This window comes from Lynx rufus, unplaced genomic scaffold (assembly GCF_022079265.1).
Source record: "Lynx rufus isolate CCGP_SWC_20201006 ecotype Redwood Valley unplaced genomic scaffold, mLynRuf1.p SCAF_2, whole genome shotgun sequence".
Classification (NCBI taxonomy): Eukaryota; Metazoa; Chordata; class Mammalia; order Carnivora; family Felidae; genus Lynx; species Lynx rufus.
The window spans coordinates 52,336,613-52,357,174 of NW_025814834.1; the positions used below are offsets into that span (position 1 = coordinate 52,336,613).

Below are 20,562 nucleotides of genomic sequence, written 5' to 3' on the forward strand. Positions count from 1 at the left end.
TGTTTGTCAGGTGAGAATCTGTGAATGTAAACCAGAGACTTTGGCTTCCTCTCGGGGCTTTTGGGAAATGAGCTCTCTCTACCAGGTGCATAAGATCAGCTAACTACCGGGGGTGTGCCAGCACGGTTATATAGCATGACCTCTGCCTTCTGAGGGAGCCCACTGGGAAGCAGGTGGGGAACGAGAAGCCCTTGCCACTTAAAGTGTGTCCCGAGGACCAGTGGCATGGGCGTCGCCGCCATCCCGGGGCTTCTTAGCAATACAGCCTTTTGGGCCTCCTCTCAGACCTCAACAGTAAGAAACTGCATTTTAACAAGATGCCCAGGGGGTGAGTAAGTTTGAGAAGGGAGGGCGTATAGAACTGTGGGAAACGCAGTGCACTAAATCCTACTGAACAGGGAGGGCTAGGCGGAGGGAGCCACTTCTTCGTCTGCCTGCATTGGGGACCTTTGGTAGTAAGCGGCAGCGACCCGAAGCCGGCGGCCCAAGGTGCCGGACTAGGTCCGGGCGGCCCCGCCTGCCTGCCCCGCCTCCCTCCTGGGTCTCTGCCCTGCGCGCGGTTGCTGTGGCAGCGCCGGACGCAGATCGAGCCGAGGCTGCTGCGGCCTCCACCTCCGCCTCCGCAGGCCTCCCCAGACCCCAGGCTGCGGCTCAGCTAGCTTCTCCGCCATGCCTCGGGGGAGGCGCGGCGGCCGGGTGAGCGCCCTGGAGGGCGGCCCGGAGGAGGAAGCGCCCCCGGCGGCGGCCGCGGTGCCCTCGGCGCTGTGGGCGTCCCAGCTGCAGCCGGAGGCGGCGGCCGGGCAGATCCTGCTGCGTGGCATCTTCGAGATCGGGAGGAGCAGCTGTGACGTGGTGCTGAGCGAGCGGGCCCTCAGGTGGCGGCCCATCCAACCCGAGCGCCCCGCGGGTGAGTGTCCCGGCACCTTAACCTCCAGCCTCGCCTCCTCCCTGCACCTTCGCCCGCGCCTCCTCTCCGCCCTCCCCAGGCTCCTCCCCCCCGCGTCGCGAAGCCCCCGCCCGCTCCTCCCGAACTGGGGAGTGCAGTCTAGTCTCCTCGCGGCCCCGGGGGCCTCAGGCTACCCGCCCCGCCCGCCTGGCTCCCCGCCTCTGGGTGCATTCCCTGGAGCAAAGTCACGGCCAGCTTCTACTCTAGGAGGCCGAAAAAAGAATTGAGCCCCCAAGGGCCAGTGTTTTCCAAACTGCGGGAAGGTCCTCTCCTTCGCTCCAAACTGGTGGAGTTTGAATCCATCAACCTCTGCCCGTCCCCTGAAAGTATAAGCACTTTACAGAGTACATCTACACGTGGGTTCTGAATCGAACTCTCACTTTGTTGACTTCCGAAACTTTAATCCCCTTTTGGGCTCTCTGGACTTCTCCATCCCTCACATTCCTTGCCTTGTCTAGGATCAAGCCCTCTACCTACGTAGAAACCCTTGATTTTTTTTTTTTTTTTTAAGTGTTGACTTTAAAGTCCTCATGCTGCTTATCGCACTCGCCTTTTATTGACTTGACTTTAGTTATTTGGAAATGTTACAGTGCTGTATTTACAACAACTATTTCAAGTCTTCGTCGAGAGAAGATTGCTCAAAAAACCTTCGGATGTGACACTGTCTCTCCTGGCTAAATACAAACTTAAGAAATTATTTTTAAAACATTGCCTTCCGTTGCAAAACCAGGCGCCCTGTACTACTAGTAAAGTATAGAAACATGCCACTGTTCTAAAGTTTCCCGTGCAAAAAAAGCTAACAATGCACTGAGTAGGCTTAACTAAAATTACCTTCTACCTTAATTAAAATGTTTTCAGGTGTCACGAAAACCAAGGTAGAATGTTTTATTGAACCTCTGAGTTAAAACCGAGGGATATGGATGTAGAATTATTCCGTGAAGTTCTTAAGTCCGTTTGAATTTGGGAGATCTAGAAGTTTCTAAGTTATATGAAGTTTAGGTTATCCTACAAGAGCCAGCTTAACCTACAATGAAGGTGAAATACTACGGAATTTAAAACGAGACCTTGCTCAGTGAGAGCTCCTATAAATAAGTGTTGCGGTACTGGGACACAAAAAGGCAAATAATGACACGGAAAAAAAATGCTGTTGTAAATTAAGTGGTGATGGAGGAAAAGCAGGCTTGCTCTGTGTTCATGGAAGTAGAATTTAAAAACTATACAGGTTGAAAGTTTTGATTGTTTTTTTTTTTTAAACTTTGCTTGAAACCCCTTACTTTTCTTTCACCTAGGTGTATTTTTTTCTTAATGAAGGCCTAGTGTGCAAACTTCTTCAGGCCTTTAAAATTGGAAATACGGAATCCTAGCACCTTAGTAAGAACCTATATTTATAAACAGATGTTTTACCTAGTAAAAGGAGTGGGGAAAAGAAAAGGGAGTAAGAGGTATACTTAAATGAAATGATCTGATGTAGAATTAGTTTAGATGTGAATGCTGAAAGACCGATGAGATTGTCCAGATAATAGAGGATAAGTTGTGTCAAGGTTACCATGCTTGGGAGGACGGGGTATAGGAGGATGTAGCAGGGGAGACCATGGGTGTATTGGCCCCAGGCCGTGACTGGCAGCTCCAGGAAGGGTGGGGGTGGAGTGTGGGATCACCGGGCTTTATTAGATCATACATAGGAAATATTTGCAACACCACTCAGTTTTTGAATCTCAGAGTACCTTAGTTACTGCTTTTAAAAGTAGATTTCGTTTTTTAGAGCAGTTTTAGGTTCACTGCAACATTGAGCAAAAGGTACAGAGATCTCCCATATGTTCTCTGCCCCCTACACATGCACGGCCTCCTCCATTATCCACATTCCTCATCAGAGTGGTACATTTGTTACGATTCATGAACCTACGTGAACACATCATCACCCGAGTCCATAGTTGATGTTACGGTTCGCTCTTGGTGTCATACATTCTGTGGGTTTTGACAAACTTGTAATGATGTGTGTCTTGGGGTTCCCCAGGGAAACAGAAGCTTGGCTGTATGTTTGAGGAGATCTACCATGGGGTTACGGAGGCTGAGCTCTACCACTGTATGCCATTTGCAAACTGGAGAACCAGGAAAGTCAGTGGTATAATTCAGACCAAATCTGAAGGTCTGAGAAGCAGGAGAGCTGATGGTTTAACTGTCAGACTGGATCTAGATGGGGAAAAGGAAAGCTGTTTGGAACCTGTTTTGTTTGCTGTCAGTACCTGGAAGAGTACCTGACATGAAAACCATTGTTGAATGAATTTGTTAACTGGCCTCGTGAACCTTACTTTTGCCTACTGCGTTGTACTACTGACTACATAGCTACTTGTGACTTTTCATCACCTGCAAGAGTATCCTCTCCCCTTTTGTTAAGGTATTGGAATTCTTTTCTATAAAAACTTTCTTAAGCTAATGTTGGCCTACTTCTCCACTGTGGGTATCCTGGCCAGAAGGTTCCATCGTGCTAAGCTGCAAGGTGGTAAGCACTGACCTGGACATAGATTGACCAGGATGCCACCACTATGATACAAAATGTGTACACAAAAGGGCATCATCTGTTCAGAAAATGTTAACCACAAACTGCTTAATGATCTTTCTATTGGAATCTTAAAATTTGACCATTTGTGAAATCACGAGTTTATGCATGTGAGTATAAAGTAATTACCGAGTTAGCTGTGACCTAGAAAGGAACAGAATCCAGAAGAAATAGAGGGATCAGGTGAGTTCTTTGAGGCTTCGTGAGAAAAGTCAGGCAAGTCTGGGGCATGGAACCCAGACCAGGCAAAGCAGATCAAGGGTAGTACCATAGTGTGGGTAGCCCCCAACGGTCTCTGAAATTAGGGAATAAGGTGTCAAAAATTAAGGGCGCACAGAAAGGGGACATGGGCAGATGTATTAGACAACTTTGCATATTTCACAGCGTAGCCCTTCACTTGTGCTGTTACTGGATCAAATACATTCCGAGTTCAATATTTTCAAAAATATCACAGATTGCCTGTTGGCATTGTTCTAAATCTCAGCCAAGGACAAATTTCTAGGCATGTTTGCTTAGCAAGTAGTAAGCTTCTATTTGAAATGTTAGATGGAAGCAGAAGGTAGAAGCATTTTTGTGCATCCCCAAATCGGGATCTGCTTACTGTACTGTGTGACTGGGTGATAATGCTTTCCCATAAAGGAAAAGCTACGGGTGAGGAGAGTTAGTAATGGGTAGGATTACATTGTATTAAGCTCAAATTTTAGTACAGTTAAGAATGATCAATTTAGGAATTTCTGTGACACGAATGCCAAATGCCCACAAATGTGTCTGCCATTTCACAGTGGGAACTTCACCATTTACTAACGGATAGCACCTTGACATAGGAAAAACACGATGGGATCTTTTAGAGGCTCCCTGCTCCAGCTGTCTGTACTCTCCTGTCTGTGATGTAGGAACATTTTCAGGAGTGGGCACCAAAGGATGTGAGGTCTTGTCTGCAACTAACAGGACCATAGCTGACTTTGGGCAAGTAATTTAATTCCACTTTTTCATCTGCAGAATGAGGCATTTATATTACAGTTGACTCTTGAACAACTTGGGTTGGAACTGTATAGGTCTACTTACACACGAGTTTTTCTTTTTTTTTTTTTTTGATGCAGTACAGCACTACAAATCTTTTAAGATTTTCTTGACTTTTTTGTAGCTTTATTGCAAGAATACAGTATACAATACATTTAGCATACAAAGTATGTCTTAACCATATCATGGGTAAGGCTTCTGGTCAACAGTAGGCTATTAGTAAGTTTTGGGGGAGTCCAGAGGTAGATGTGGACTTTTGACTGTATGTGGGTCACCACCCCTAACCCTTGCATTGTACAAGGATCAGCTGTATATAATCATTGAAAACCAACTCTCAAGTTGCGTTTTAAAGAAAACACCTATTTTTATAGACTTCAGATGTTAGGACATCGTAGGTAAGTCTCTGGTTTGAATGCTCAAGGGTCAACAGTGTGATGTGTGGGAGGAGGTGTTGTATTTTCCAGCAGGAGCTTCTCCACCCTAATGAACTTCTAATTAGAAGAAACATGGGAAATACGGGCCCCTTGCTCCCCTTCCCCAGCTTCAGGGCATAGTGATGAGAGGTGGAGGGTCATCTCAGCACAGGGCCTGCCTTGAGAGAAGAAGAAACCATTTTCTGATAGAAAATTATTGGTCAAGCTAGTCATCAGACTTTTTTTTTTTTTTTATGGGCAAAAGGACTAGCTTAGCTTCGATATCATTTCCTCTACCTTAAAAAAAGTTGTTTTTTAATGTTTATTTCAGAGAGCAAGAGAGAGACAGAATGTGAGCAGGGGAGGGGCAGAGAGAGAGAGGGAGACACAGAATCTGAAGCAGGCTCTAGGCTCTGAGTGGTCAGCACAGAGCCCGACACGGGGCTCAAACCCATGAACTGTGAGATCGTGACCTGAGCTGAAGTTGGATGCTTAGCCGACTGAGCCACCCAGGTGCCCCTCATTTCCTCTACCTTTTAATCAAAGTTCAGGGCAAGGATTTTCCAGTATGTCCGATTAGCATCTGAAAATTATGTTTTAAATATTAAAAACAAAGAGTTTCAAATCTTAGGGCTTAAAAATCTCTATTTTTCATGGACTTACTACTGCAGGTTACACAATTTCATGTTAGGTTTTTCCAGAGGGTTGTTTGTAACTCAGCTCTTAGCTGAGTTGAAGGAGAGCAGTAACCAGAAAATCTGAGAAAGCTGGGCTACAAATTAAGGTCTCTTTTGTGAGAGCTAAAATGATTTGCTTTATATTTGCTGGAAACTTACCAATGTGAAAGGTAGTGTGGGAAAATGTGAAAATGAGAAAATAATTTAAAAACAAGAGTAAATGGTTGTTTGGGACTTAGCAGGGCTGGGTACATTCTAAGTATTAATCTGCCTAAGCTGTTTGGGAACAGATGTACGTGAAACAGATCCCAGTCTTCTGTTGTGTACATCCAAAGTGAGACATCTGTCGGTGGACCTTGTGGTCAGAAATAATGGAAGCAGGGGTTAAACCCCAAAATGACCTGTTATGTGAATTATTGAAGGATTAATTACTCAGTAAAACCTGATGCTTTGATTCATCAGTGTACATGTTAAGAAAATACTTCTTTAAAAAAATTGACAATCTGTTCCTACACTGTCAAATTTGAAGGAATTTTTAAAAGATGGGTGTGAAAAATCAAGCTCACCCTGTAACTGCATGTACTGTTAATGAAGTTTTTAAATGCTTTGGAAGGTCTGTTAACCTATTATATAAATATTAAGTAGTTATATTGTATAAATATTAGCTTTTCATTACAGTAAATTGGTCCACACAGAGAAACAAATGCAGAATGGATCTCTAAAGCATGACCGTGGAGTTAAAATTTCTGTGGTGATGGAATGTTCTGTATCTGAACTGTCCAGATTGCACCATCCATGTGTGGCTATTATACCTGAAATGTGGCTAGTGTGACTGAATAACTGAATTTTTATTTAATTTTAATTTGATAGCTGCATATGGCTAGTGGTGATCACATTGGACACCCTGGCTTTAATGCATGCAGAGTTGAAATCGTTTATTTCCTTTATTCCTAGGTATTGGTTATAATCTTTATAGGAAGGCAAAATTTCAAATCTTTTTTTTTTTTTTTTTAACGTTTATTTATTTTTGGGACAGAGAGAGACAGAGCATGAACGGGGGAGGGGCAGAGAGAGAAGGAGACACAGAATCGGAAACGGGCTCCAGGCTCTGAGCCATCAGCCCAGAGCCTGACGTGGGGCTCGAACTCACAGACCGCGAGATGGTGACCTGGCTGAAGTCGGACGCTTAACCGACTGCGCCACCCAGGCGCCCCTCAAATCTTAATGTACAATTGATATGGTTATACCACCTGAGCTACCTATTTAAGGATAAATCCACTTAATCCAGAAATGTCAAAGTGGCAAAGTCCTTTCACGTATTTTGTGAATACAAAAAATACTTTGTTTATTGCAAATCATTTGATAGTAAAGTTGAAGTCTTGTCTATAAAAATTGTGTTATTCCTCATAGTTATTATTTGAACTGAAATTCAGCAAACTAATCTCTTTCTTACTATAAAAATAGTATATACAAAATAACTGCCCTGGCCTGTGTACCCTGACCCCCGAGGAGTCTGCATATTAATGTTATTCCTTAACCATGTGGCACTATCTGAAGGCAAGTACTTTGAAAAACTTGATCTATTATGTCCCCCTTCTTTTTGCCCTCCCCTACATGGGATCTTTGGGGCTACAATTGGCACATAAATACCTTCCTAGGAGTGGGGAACAGTACTTGTGCTGAAGCCAAGGGACTTAAAAATTGAGGGTCCAATGGCTGGATCAAGGTCAGTAAACCAGAGAGGTAAATCCAGATGGGATTGTCTGAAGTGGGAAGATCTGAAGTGACTTGCAGAAGTCTAAACGTAAAGCTAAAGAATCAAAGAGCCATGGCAGTAGGTAGAGGGGTTGACAGATACTTTGGGTACTCAGGAGGATAGTATTGCCTCGACTAGGCATTTTTGTGCTCTCTGCAATTTGGGAGAATGGACCATCGTTGTTTAAAGACTAGGGATACAGCTGTTAAAGACTAGGGATACAGCTGGGTGGCTCAGTAGATTAAGTGTCTGACTTCAGCTCAGGTCATGATCTCCCGGTTTGTGAGTTTGAGCCCCATGTTAGGCTTTGTGCTGACCGCTTGGAGCCTGCTTTGGATTCTGTGTCTCCCTGTCTCTCTGCCCCTCCCCTGCTTACGCTCTGTCTCTCTCTGTCTCTCCTGTAGGAATAGGAGATGTCTACTGGGGGCAAATGTCTGGGAAAGATAAAAGGTGGGGGGAGATAGATTGGGAGGGATACCCTTGTGACTCTGAGACCTATAAAAGGAGGATAAGGCAGGCAGGGGCAGGGAGAACCTTGGCCCATGATGCATATCTGGTCAGGTCTCTGCTTACCTATGGTGAGATTTTGGGGGAAAAGACTGCCCATTAAGAGTCCTGCCTTGAGCATAAATAGCCAAACCTCAGCTGTGTTTAGTCCTGGGAACAGTGTGACCTCAGCAACAAAGCTTAGGAGAAGCCTTGAAGGGACCAACAGCTGGAGGCTGGCTGTTAGCTAACTGCACTCTTTGCAGCAGAAAGGAAAGTTCTTCCTCAAAGGGACTGGACGGCAGCCGCAGTGACCAGTGAGGTTTACTGTCATCGTTATGAACTCAGGTATTCAAATGTGTTAAATAGGCTTCAATTTGCAGTATGCCAGTTCTTACTGATTCTCAAGTTGTCCTAATTTCTGGCATTTTGGATGAACGGGAACCCCTCCAAGTTGACTTCTAAGTTTTTTGACATTCCCTTGGCTGTCTCTGATAGCTTTCTTGCTTTCTTGAATGGCAAGATATTCCAGGCTAATCTACATGTCATGCCCCAGACATAGCATCAACCTGATCATTAAAAGGAAGCTTAGTTCCTTTGAGTAGGGGTATTTAGAGACCACAATTTGAGCTCCAGTTGTGCTCATTGCTAATATTTTCTGTTTTCCAGTTTTTTCAGAAACAGCAAGGAAGTATGTACTTTTCTTCCAAAAAGAAAACACATCATGGAATTATGCTGATACTTCCAGTTTAAATTCAGGACTAAAAGGTGTTTACTTTGTCTCCTTTCTGCTATCCTTAAAATCTTGATTTCTAAGTGCAACAGTATCATTGCCAACCATATCATTGCTCATTTGCTTTATCTTGTAACATGTGTAAATCACAGAATAACAACACCAATGCTACCATTAACAGTACAACTTCTGAAAGTCATTTAAGATCATTCTGTAATTTTTTATTGTTGTGTATAGAGTACATACCAGGGTATGTGCTGTGTGCAGTCAAATTACTGGGGTTTTAAAAAAATGTTTTTAATGTTTTATTTATTTTTGAGAGATACAGAGTACAAGCAGGGGAGGGGCAGAGACAGAGGGAGACATGGAATGTGAAGCAGGCTCCAAGCTCTGAGCTGTCAGTATAGAGGCCAATGCAGGGCTTGAACCCACGAACTGTGAGATCTTGACCTGAGCCGAAGTTGGACGCTTAACCAACTGAGCCACCCAGGTGTTCCAAATTACTGTGTTTTAAAGACGCTTACAGTCCTCCCTATCTGTGATGTTATATCCTCAACCCAGTATGCAGAATTGTCTATTTACATTTGTTTTTGAGTTTTGACATTACTTCTTTAAAATTCAATTTTATTTTGTAATTATATAAACTATTTATAGGGTTCCAGACTCAAACTTACCAAACAAACTATATTCTGGGAAGTATAACTTTTTATCTGTGTCCTTTCTACCCTTTTCTTCCTTCCTATTACAGGTAAGTTTATTTGTCTTTTCAAATTTTGGGGTTGTTCTTTTGTAAATATAAGCAATCGTGTATATGTATATACTTATATGCATATGTATATATATTCTCCTTACCCGACTCCTACCCCACTTCCTTAAATGCATGGTAGCATACCATATTTTTTTTCCACCTTACTTTCTTTTTAAATTAACAATATATCTGGCATATCACTTTAGGGTGAGAGTCTACGTTTCCTTTTATATCTGCACAAAAATCTATTGTGTATTATAGTTTATGGAAAGATTGGGTTGTTTCTAGCCTTTTTTTGCTATGGAAAATAGTGGTGTAATGAAAAACCTTATGTGTCCATTTGATTTTTTTTCAGTATATTTTTGGAATAGATTCCTAGAAGTGGGATTGTTGACTAAAAGAATAAATGCGTATGTAATTTTTATTAGATTTTATTTTTCATAGTTACGTTTATAGGTTCACAGCAAAGTTGGGTAGAACATGCAAAGATCTTCCATGCACTCCATGCCTGCCTGTATACCTTGCTCAGTATTTCCAAATTACCTCATAAGAATCGTACTATTTTGCCTTTGTATCATTGTTGTATCAGGGCACCTGTTTCTGTGAAGTTTCTTCTAAAGAGTATATTGTGAAACTTCTAAAAAACCTATCTGATGAGAAAGGGTATCTCAGCATAGTTTTAATTTGTTTTTCTCATTAAATCATTCATACTTTTAGCTTCTTTCTTCCCCAGTTAGGGAGCACCTACTATGTGCTGAGTTTTCTGATAGGTTCCAGAGATGCTATAATCAATTCGACATAGTTTTTGCTTCCAAGTGTTCATAATCTGCAGGAAGATTTACCAGCAAAATTACTGATGGTCTATTTTATGTGCAATTGAGATATTATAGGGCATTATACACATACATGGAAATGTAACTAAAGGAGAAAATCATTTTGTTGGGAGGCGGAGGAAGAGGTCAGGTAAAGGTACAGAGGAATGTGAGGGTAAACTTGAATATGGGCCTTGAAGCATGGCTAGGGATTGGCAACACAAAAGAGTAAGGAAACCGTTCTAGGAAAATGATAACTTTTTTGGCAGGGGGAATATCAGGAGAGCATGCTTTGACCCATTTGGAAAATAAGACCATAGTCTGTGAAGAGAGTGTTAATGCAAGAGATGACAGTGCTTGGTGATAAGTCAGTGGTTTGTATAAGGCCCTGAATAACAGGCTAGGAAGTTGGTGTCTAAACCTAAGGGTTGAGTAAGGGGTAGCAAAATCTGAAGGTTTTTGTTCTTTAAGTGAGTTTGGGTTTCGAGAAGACCATCATGGAACCAGGATGGATTTTAAATGGGCAGTACACTGGAGAGCCTATTTCAGTGACTAGTATACCAGAAGATCCAGGAATAGTGTGTATGTGGCAGGGAGAATGGAAATGTGAGGCTAAGTGAAGGGATATTGTCAGAGAATTTGGAGGATGTGGAACTTGAGGGAAGGGGAGGAAACCATGGTGATGCCGAGATTTTTAACTTGAATGATGGAATGGATACTGAACACTGCTAAAATTCTCAGATCAGCAAAATGAGAAAGTACCTTACTTGACATGTACCATGCATCAACTATGCTGGTGACTAGCAAAATGTCCAAACATAAAGGAAATTGAAAGCTTAAAATTGAATGCATAAGCTGGAGAAATGGCTCCTGAAGGGACTGTACATTGAACTCTATCAAGCCTAAGGTCTGTGTTTTTCGTGAGCCTTGGGATGTCTCTTGTGTCCTGTTTCTTATTTGGTTGAGGCTACTTAAAATTTAAAGGTATTTTTGGAAAACATTGTTCATTAAATATTGGAAATAAGGTTATGATCTTTATGCAGCCATAATATTTAGGTATTACTGAAATGAAAAAAATGAACACGTCAATTTTTATATGTAGAAAAGAACTTCTTCTATATCATTTTAAACTCCAAAAAAATTCATTTCGTAAGATCAGTTTTTCGTCTAGTACAAATATCCTATGTTAGACTTTTAAGTGTACTGAATGTTACACATAATTCAAAGTACTTTCTATGTCCATCTGTGCAGGAGGAATAAGATCAATAAAACTGAACAACTGTTAGCGTATATTGGTTTCCTTATGTTTTAGCCATGTTTTCATGTATTGAAAGTGTAAAGGAAGACAGTGTATGTTTTGTTGTTGTTTTCATTCTATAGGTAGGTGCTTATTATAGTTAAAATCTCAGATATAATGCATTTTTAAAATCCCATCCATAACCCAGTTACTTTAATTTATTTAAATACTTAGGGTATACTAAAAAAATACAGATAGACTTTTGTCATGGGATTTGATCGATAATCTCTTATTTTAGAAGTAGAAATAAAGTTTTCTCTAAAAATCGTATTTCCATTTCTTAGAATTAGCATTTTTCACATTTGGGGAAAAATATCTTGATATTCTAGCTTTTGCATTAGAGACAAATCTATCATTTTCCGGGTTACTTGGATGTTTTACAGGACTAAGCCTACTCTGTCACAGGGCTTCATGCCATGGAAACAACTTATGGGTGAGCCTAATATTACTCCAATTTTCTTGATACTTGAACACTTTGTTAGGTGTATGCCAGATTCATTCTTCCATGCAGAAGCATTAGATGCAAACTATGTCATTGAAATTCTAAGAGCCTTTTCAAATGTAACTTTGCTACGGTATAACGTGATTCCCAACAATTAGTATAAAAAGTTATGCAATGCCTTTTGGCTTTGACTTTTGAAAGATCTTTAGTCTATAACAATTAGCATCGGTTGTGTGCATTGTATACTTTGGGGCGATAGGACTAGTTCCAAAGAAATACCATAGAAGGTCTCAGACTTCTGAGGTTGAGGTTGATAATACACTTAATAAATTATTTGCAGTTTTACATTACAATAGTGACCTAGCAGTTACCAATTGCTTAAATACAGAGTATAGGACACCAGGTTGAATGCATTGATTTTCAACTGAAGAATTCCTGTTCATGTCCCAGACTTATCAAGTATTATCATTAGGTTTGAAAATAAGAGCTGTCTTCACCATTATTCTTGGTAGCCTGAAGAAATCAGAAAACCCATCTTAGAGGCTCCTATAAAACCTTTAGGGTTCTTATTTGGTTAATATTCTGCCTTGATAAGAGTCTCAAGAAAATCAGTTAAATGCGAACTCTGAAAATTCAACCTACTGTCTGTCATGTTCAGTTTACCATTAAACAATAGCATGCCCTGGATATAACCCACTAATTTTATTTTTTTCACCTTAATGAAAGCACTGGTCATTATTGCTGCCACTGATGCTCTTTTGTCTGCACATACTGTTGCAACATAATGTGTTGTGCATTTGATACGGATATTACCATATTGCCATAAGGAGCTGCTATTATTTTAGACACCAACTGATTCCATGATAGTGTCAGATTTCTTTAACATATGCTTATGTTTTTGTACAAATGACCTCAAGAAACATCTGCTAGTTTTGTGGTGGTATCTACTGTTTCTTTTTTAGAATTTGACCTGTCAGTCACTTTTTAATGTGACTATACAGTATTTCATTATAGTAGGCTGTCTGGTTTCTTATGCTGTTGATATTAATTAATAACATTCATGGCATAATTCAGAAAGAAACTGAAGTCGCCCATGCACGTTATTTTAAAAATATCTTTCCATGGTTGCTGTTTTAACTTTTTTGTCATTGATACTTTAAAATAGAAAAGAGCCCTTTTAGTGGATCCTTTAGGATCCAAAATTTTAGGTCCAAAATTGCTTTCTAATGGTTCTGAAATTACTCTGAGTTTTATAAAAATGTGTACTATTTGTACACATTAATTATCATTAATTCATATCCTGTGCTCATTGCTAATCTTTCTTAGTATCTTCGATGGGTTTAGAAGGGCAGGCAAAGGAAAAGAAAATTTTCTATGACGTTGTGAAATCTTTGCTTTAGGATACTGGAAAACTCGTAGAGAATATGAGCTATTGATTCTATTATAGGTGGGATCCCTTCTTTTACTTTGGTATGACCCTGACCAGAAAGCAAAGATCACACATTTCCATTATCTGGAATTTTCTTTTCTGCTTCCTCTTTGTTTATTCTACTTTTTTTTCCCAAGACCTAGCTATTGATTCAAAGAAAGCAATACGGCTGTATATTTATGGTACTTAAAACATCCAAATGAAAGAACTGTCTCTGAATAGCAATATTGGTTCATGTTTTCCAGTGGAAAACCTGTAAACAGAATTTTTTTCCAATTCCCTTTATTAGATGATGCTGTGTATAAAATTTTCTTACCTAGACATTTTACACCAAATCTAAACCCAACAGAGTAAATATATATGAGGTAATAGTCTTAACCATAGTTGACGTCTATGTTCAGATAATAACTAGAACAGCTTACTTTTATTTTCTCCTCTTTTCCATGCATCAGCTGTTGGACTCCTTTAGACTCTAAACATGTCCTCATTTACATCTCTGTGCTCATTCAGTCACCCTTGCTGCTTTTAGGCTCTCTTTGTCCCTTGGGTGACTTATGTCATTAGGACAACCTTCTGTCCCCTGTTTGCCATCCCTTGGCTGAAACTTAGTGGAGGTCCTTGCCAGTTACCTGAGGTGCTGGCCCTGCTGTGGCTCATCTTTGGCCTTGGTGATGTCTGTGTGCTTTTTTTGCCAAAACTTGGTTCTGTGATGGGTGAAAGGGTTACTGAAAGCTTTACTTTCAGTGGTAATACCAAGCGAGGCTATGTTGAGTGCCTAAGCAGCTTTCTTTTAGGCCTGAAATAGGAGAGGCAGGGGCCTCAATGTCCCTTGAGAAAGAGGGATTTCCCTCAGCCTTCTGGGCCCAAGGCTCAACCATTTAAGTGAGCTAGTGGCCTGGACCCAAAGGGGAGTATAATTCCCCCAAATTATGGTTTAGTTTACCTCTGGGTAGGATGGGTATTGGACCATCTAAGTGAAGTCCCCAGTGACTTTTCTTGCCTCTTACAGAGCAGGCCATTTACTAGTTTCCATGCCTCTGTCCCCCCACCCTATGTGAGACATTGGAGGAACCACAGGGATAGGGGATGTTCATGGTTTTCAGATGTTGGGTATATCTGGAGTTGTATTTGAAGTATAGAGACTGTTTAGTGGTTTTACTTTACTTACTGTCTATGCTTTTTGTTATTAGTTTTTAGTGCAGGGAATTTTGTCTGTATGATCATGGTGGGGTGGAAGAAGGGAAGCAGAATTAAGCATATTTCCAAGAACATTTTATGGTGCCTAGTATGACATCATGAGCAGGTGGGCCCATAACTATTTACTTGATGCTCTTTTTAAGAAGTCCCATTATATCATGGGAAATGGAAAAATAGCAAAAACAATTTGTTGATGCATTCTTTAGGAAATCTTGTATGCATGTTCACTAGAGAAACATGGGGTTTCTCCCTTGAAGGACAAAGCTTTGTTTTGTTTTTAATAAGACACACTCTTCATAATTAAAACAAAATCCCAGTGTTAAAGGATTACTGTCTTAAATAATTGGATTTCTTTCATTTGTTTCCCTGATCCCTATATATGAGAATAAATCTAATGGCGTCTTAGGATAATACATATTTCTAGATTAAATAGTTCTCGTAACCACTGAATTTTATTAACACCTCTCAAGGTTTATGGATAATCTAGAAAATCATGTAAAAAATAGAAAATAATTTAAGGTGAGGAACTTATTTTATGTTTGGGAAGGGGAAAGATCCAGAAACTGGTTAAGAACAATAGAGGCTGTGGAAACACTTGTGAAAGATGATGTGTTGCTCTTTGCAATAAATTATTCAAATAAACTCCTTATTTGCATAACTTTCTTTAACCCTGCCCTTAAAATACCAAATTTAGTATTACATATTTCTTATCTCAGATGGTATTTTAATATCTGAAGATGGTTTAGCTTAAAAATGGTTAAGATTTCAAGTGATACAGGGGAAAAGCAAGATGTCCAGCAGTTGTAACTTGAGAAAAATTCACAGAAAAAGCTCTGTTCCCCTGCCTCTTCTCTTTTTTTGTCTGCATACTCCAGAGTCCTTTTCTAAGACTCTTAAATCATGTGGGAGCCTGGGGGAGGACAAACACTAGGATGAGTGGTGTAAGAAGGGGGAGTATTTTGCTTGCGGCAAAGTATTCCTCCATATGGGACTTTCTTAAAGCTGTCCTTTCAGCCCCTTAAATCCACATTTGAGCTCTCGGGAAGAGGCTGTGTTAGGGGCAGCAGAGGAGAGTGAAGTGTGAAGGCAGATGAAGGGTCATTTTTCTAGATGATCATTTCTGGGCTCTGGTGGACCTTTTCAGACGGCCCTGTCTCTCCATTTAATTCTGGGTCAGTCTTGACCCCAGTTTCCCAGGCATAGAGGTGCTCAGCCCCCCCTGGGTTTGGAAACTCAAAGAGGCACTGGTTCTAGTTCTGGTGGGAGCAAAAATATCAAGGACTTTGGAAAGATTTTCTATTTAATGCTATAGAGAGGCGACATGAGAGAGAAATGTAAATGATGCTTTCAAAGCTTACACACATTTCTCACTTAACTTCACCTGCCTTCTCTGGGCCAGATTGTATCGCTTGCTATTTTGATGAATTCTCACCTAAAATAGTGTCTTCTCTGTGTAAGTCTGGTGTTCTAACTAATGATAAACGAGGCAAGTAAAGCTTTTAGAAGGAAAAAAGACATTTGATCAGTTTCTCTGTCATCTTTCGCTTGATATGGTGATAAGACGAAAGGTCACCAGCATGCGGCGTTTTGTTATGGCAGCCCTGGCGGACCTATATCCTTCCTTAGGTTTTCATTTGTTCTTCCCGTGCCCTCATGTGGCCTGCCTTCTGTGTGCACATGGGGAAAAAGAGAGCCTGGTTTCTTCCTCTTCTCATAAGGATACCTGTCCTGTCAGGGTACCACCCTTATGACCTAAGTTAACCTTAATTACTCATTAAAAGCTCTGTCTTCAAGTAGAGTCACATTGGGGGTTAGGGCTTCAACATCTGAATTTTGGAGTTGGGGGACACAATTCAGTCCATGACAGGTGGATTTACTCGTTTAGCTAAATCTTTTCCAACCCTGAAAGTCATTTTACCGCCTCTTCCAAATTCCTGTTAACAGTAAGAGGTATTTTTTTCTTTTTGAATTTTAATATAATGGTTAATGCATGGTTACTTTTACATTGTTTATAACACTAAGGAGTAATAATTGTTAGGAGCATCAATCATATTAAAATGGTTTGGAAATATGGGTTATTTCTTTTAAAGTAGGTTTCCTCAACTCTAAATCTCTATGAAATTGGACAATCTAATCAGTCTAAATGCAGCCCAAATAGTAAGCTTTTGGTTCTATAATAGCAGCTCTTAAAAGATAGTGAAATACATTTGAGTACCACAGACAGAGTCAGGAGTTTGCTTGACCTACTAAACTTTTCTGAAAATGTGCTGAACTTGTAACTTGAATTTTTGGTCTGTGATTACAAATGTTTGGTGAGAGATGACGGTGTCTGATTTGTTTTTCTCCCATTAAGGGTTCATTTCAGATTTGGTACTGAAATCAATGTTCACCATCTCTATCTTTCTGGAACATCTTGCCAATAAATATCTTACATATTGAAAAATTCTCAGGATTATCCGATGGTTAGGCAACCTTAAAAGGCTATGCAGAGAAGTGATTTGGATCATTATTGCCCTGCTTTCTTCAAGTTTGAACAATTCACTTTTGTGGTGTAATCAAAATACTGACCTACATTTGAAAGTGCAACACTGTCCTGTTATCTAAATCCACTGTGCTATTAAAGGGTGAAATAGAGAAAAGAGGTCACCAGCATTATTTTTTCTCCTGTCCTTGATTATAGGTTGCTTTTGTTGTTAATTGTTCGATGGTCTGCTTCTGACAGATAACTGAAGTAGAAAATTCAACTAAGATTTCTATATGAAATCATAATAAAGATAACTCATGATTATTAAATAATAAAAAATGATACAGCTGTATTAAAATCTAAGGACTGAAATGAGTTAATTCTATTTGGAAATATTTAAATTAGAAATAGCTTTTACTTTTGATAAATACTGCTTAAAAAAATTCTGTGTATTTAAGCTTTTAATACTTGAATCGTTCTCCCTAAGGTTGACATACAAGCGTGTCCCTTTGGTTTGGTAAGGCTCTGAACATGCAAAGCGACAGATGTTACACCCAGCATAATTATATGTATCCTGGAAACACATCTTTATAGAGTGGAATTGGTTCTTGGGAAAACAAAAATTTGGCAAACAAAGGGCATTAAATTGCTGATCTCAGCAGTAATTACCTGGGATAGATTATAATAATCTTGTGTAGGTGGTAACAGCATCCATGCATTGGAAAAATAATGTAATTCTAAAATACATTAAAAGGAAAATGAACTTGTGTAAACTTTAGCTCATCTATCCCTTTAAAGAGCAGAAAAAGCCCTCAATTTTTTTTTCTTTCTTCCTTCTTTCTTCTTTCTTTCTTTTTTTTTTTTTAAATTATTACAGCTCTTTAGGAAAGATTTCCAGGATTCCAAATCCTAATAATACTGGTTTTTGACCATGTCTCTGTAAGGTTAATGCCCCTTTTTTTAAATGCCCACTAAAAATAGACCATTTTAAATAAATAAATTGATCTCTAACCTTCCAGCACCCAAGTAACTCTGTGAAACGAATTAGGCACTGTAAGATCCATAGTTTGTTGTACCAATAACCATACTAACACAGTGGTTTCTGTAATTTTGGTGTCTTCATCCCAAGGGCATCTTAAAGCACCCACTCTCCCTTCCCCCCAATAGATAAAGCAAAACAGAGCTACTTAGGTCCTGTCATGGAAGATCTAGAATTGTGTGAAAGTCATTTGGAGAACCACTGTATCAAATGTCTCTTAAATATACAGCTATAGAGTTGTAGAGGTCCTTACAAAAACTTGAGAAGTTGATGGTGTTGGGTTTTGGTCTGAAGCTTTTTAGTTTAGGTTTGTTTAATTTGGGAGAGAGGGAGTGGGGGAGGGACAGAGAGAGGAAAAGAGAGAGAATCTGAAGCAGGCTCCGCAGTGTCAGCAAAGATGCAGGGTTTGAACCCACGAACTGTGAGATCATGACCTAAGCAGAAATCAAGAGTGGGATGCTTAACCAACTGAGCCACCCAGGCACCCTGGTCTGAATCTTTTTTAAATAAGAATTTGTCAATAGTTGTGGTTTAAATACCCATTTAGCACCAAGATCATCTGAATGGAGAGTTGTTTACTTTTTTTTCCCCCCACAAACAGATTTTGAACACAAATGAAACTTTAGAGGCAGACTTAGGAAATTCTGAAATAATTATGCTATGGATCTTGCGTATCTTAGGTGATGGGCATGTATTTTGCTGTTACTGATGATCATTTAGATATGCTATCACCTAGTCTCCAATTTTTAGCAGCTCCTTCACCTGTAAACTGTTGCTATGACATATTTTTCACATCTCTTGAGAAACTGAAGTGGTGAATCGGGAAAATGGCACATTTCAGGGCTGGTTTGCCCTCATGTCTAGCGTTTCTCTCCAGACAGTGTGTGAAGATTTTCCTCCTCAGCAGCACAGCCTGCGTGTTTCCATAACAAAATCCAGGATCCAAAGAAAAACCACAAGACGATAAAACCAGGTGATTGTGATCAAATTTCTGTTCCACAGAACATAATCATTAGTGCTTCTCAAAAACGCTGTTGTCCCATCCCCGGGGAGAATTGAGGAAGAACTTTGTGTTGTGAGTGGGGCACACAAGCCCTTTTAGGATGAATACAAACTGAGCCTGATACGTTTCCCAAAGTATTTGGGGAAAATACTTGTGCCTGATGAGGATCAGAGTAATGAGAGCAATGTGAGTCAACTTCCAGTGATTTTTATTTTTTCCTAGTATTTGTAATATATCTCCCCCTTCTTTTCTTTTTTCTTTTTATTTTTTAGGGAGTGAGAGAGCACAAATCCATTATTTTCTATACTCTCAATTCCTACTTTTCTCCTTCTAACCTATTCCACAAGTGCCTCGGTAGATCCTTGACCAAGTAAAGTTTCCTAGTCTGCTTTAGGGAAGGCACTCAGGGTGACCCCTTCTAAATAGGAGCTACTTAGTAAACTTGAAATAAGGCCTGAGAATTTTTGTATTTTAAGTGTAGGGTAGAGTCCTACTCAAATCATTCCTGCCTATTATCATCGGTCATACATGCTGTTTTTCTAGTTTATCTAATTCAGGCATTGGTGTGGTGACTGCAAATGGTTTGTTGAATTATTTCAGGTAATAATAGCCAATACTTACATAGCACATTGGATGTGCCAGGAATGTTACTGGCATCTTATTAACTCCATGAACCTTGACAAAAATCCTCTGAGGGTAGGGGCTATTATCACTTGCATTTTCTAGATGAGAAAACAGAAGAGGAAAACTTTAACTTCTCTAAGGTCATACAGGCAGGGGAGGGGAGAGAGAATCTCAAGAACGCTCCATGCCATCTGTCACCAAGAGCCAGACATGACTTGAGTTGAGATCAAGAGTCTAATGCTTGACTGAGTCACCCAAGTGTGGTTCTTTACAAGTTTTCCTAGCTTCTAGAACAGAAGAAAACATGAGCTTTAAAGTCCAGTCTTCGGTTTCAGTTAAGGCTCTGCCATTTTCATCTGTCATTGATGAACCCCTTTGCCTCTCTGAGGATCTGTTTGGTCTCTAAAGTCAAGAAACAGGGATGGCTATCTTTTTTTTTAATTCTCACTGTAACCTGAAGATAATTTAGAGTCAAATGAGATGGAGTGTCTGATTGAGTGCCTAGCCATTTCTCTGTGTTTCTATGCTATGCTATTTACAGCAAGAACTGGCTGCTACTTTGCATGATGGTGCAATCTTAATAGAATATACGTATAGTAAGGTAATTTGGCAAAGAGAGGAGTTTTATTGCTTAGTATTAACTTTATATCTACCGAGAACTTGGGGAATAGCTGAGCCTCTGAATACAATATTTTCCTCTCTTGTCTATCATTCTTAGCTGCCTCATAGTAGTTAATAAAGCACAGAAACATTTGGCATGGAGAACTAATTTCAGGCAATGTAAAAACTACAGGTTTGAAATTTTTTTTTTCTGATTATATGTATACATTGTACTCCATGTAGAAATTTTCAACAAATGAAGAATATGTAAGGGAAAACATAAAAGCATGTTTCTCAGAGGGAGATTTAGTTCTCATTT

General features: G+C 40.0%; 1 protein-coding gene across 3 annotated transcripts in view; it reads left to right on the forward strand.

The window, feature by feature from the left end:
* The first annotated feature begins 669 nt into the window (after positions 1-669).
* The window catches only part of CERKL (ceramide kinase like), a 104,842-nt gene continuing 84,949 nt past the window's right edge, over positions 670-20,562 (forward strand). For all 3 annotated transcript variants that reach the window (XM_047084268.1, XM_047084269.1, XM_047084270.1), the window contains exon 1: positions 670-907. In XM_047084268.1, coding sequence (XP_046940224.1) covers positions 670-907 — 238 coding nt within the window. The remainder of the gene's footprint in view (positions 908-20,562) is intronic.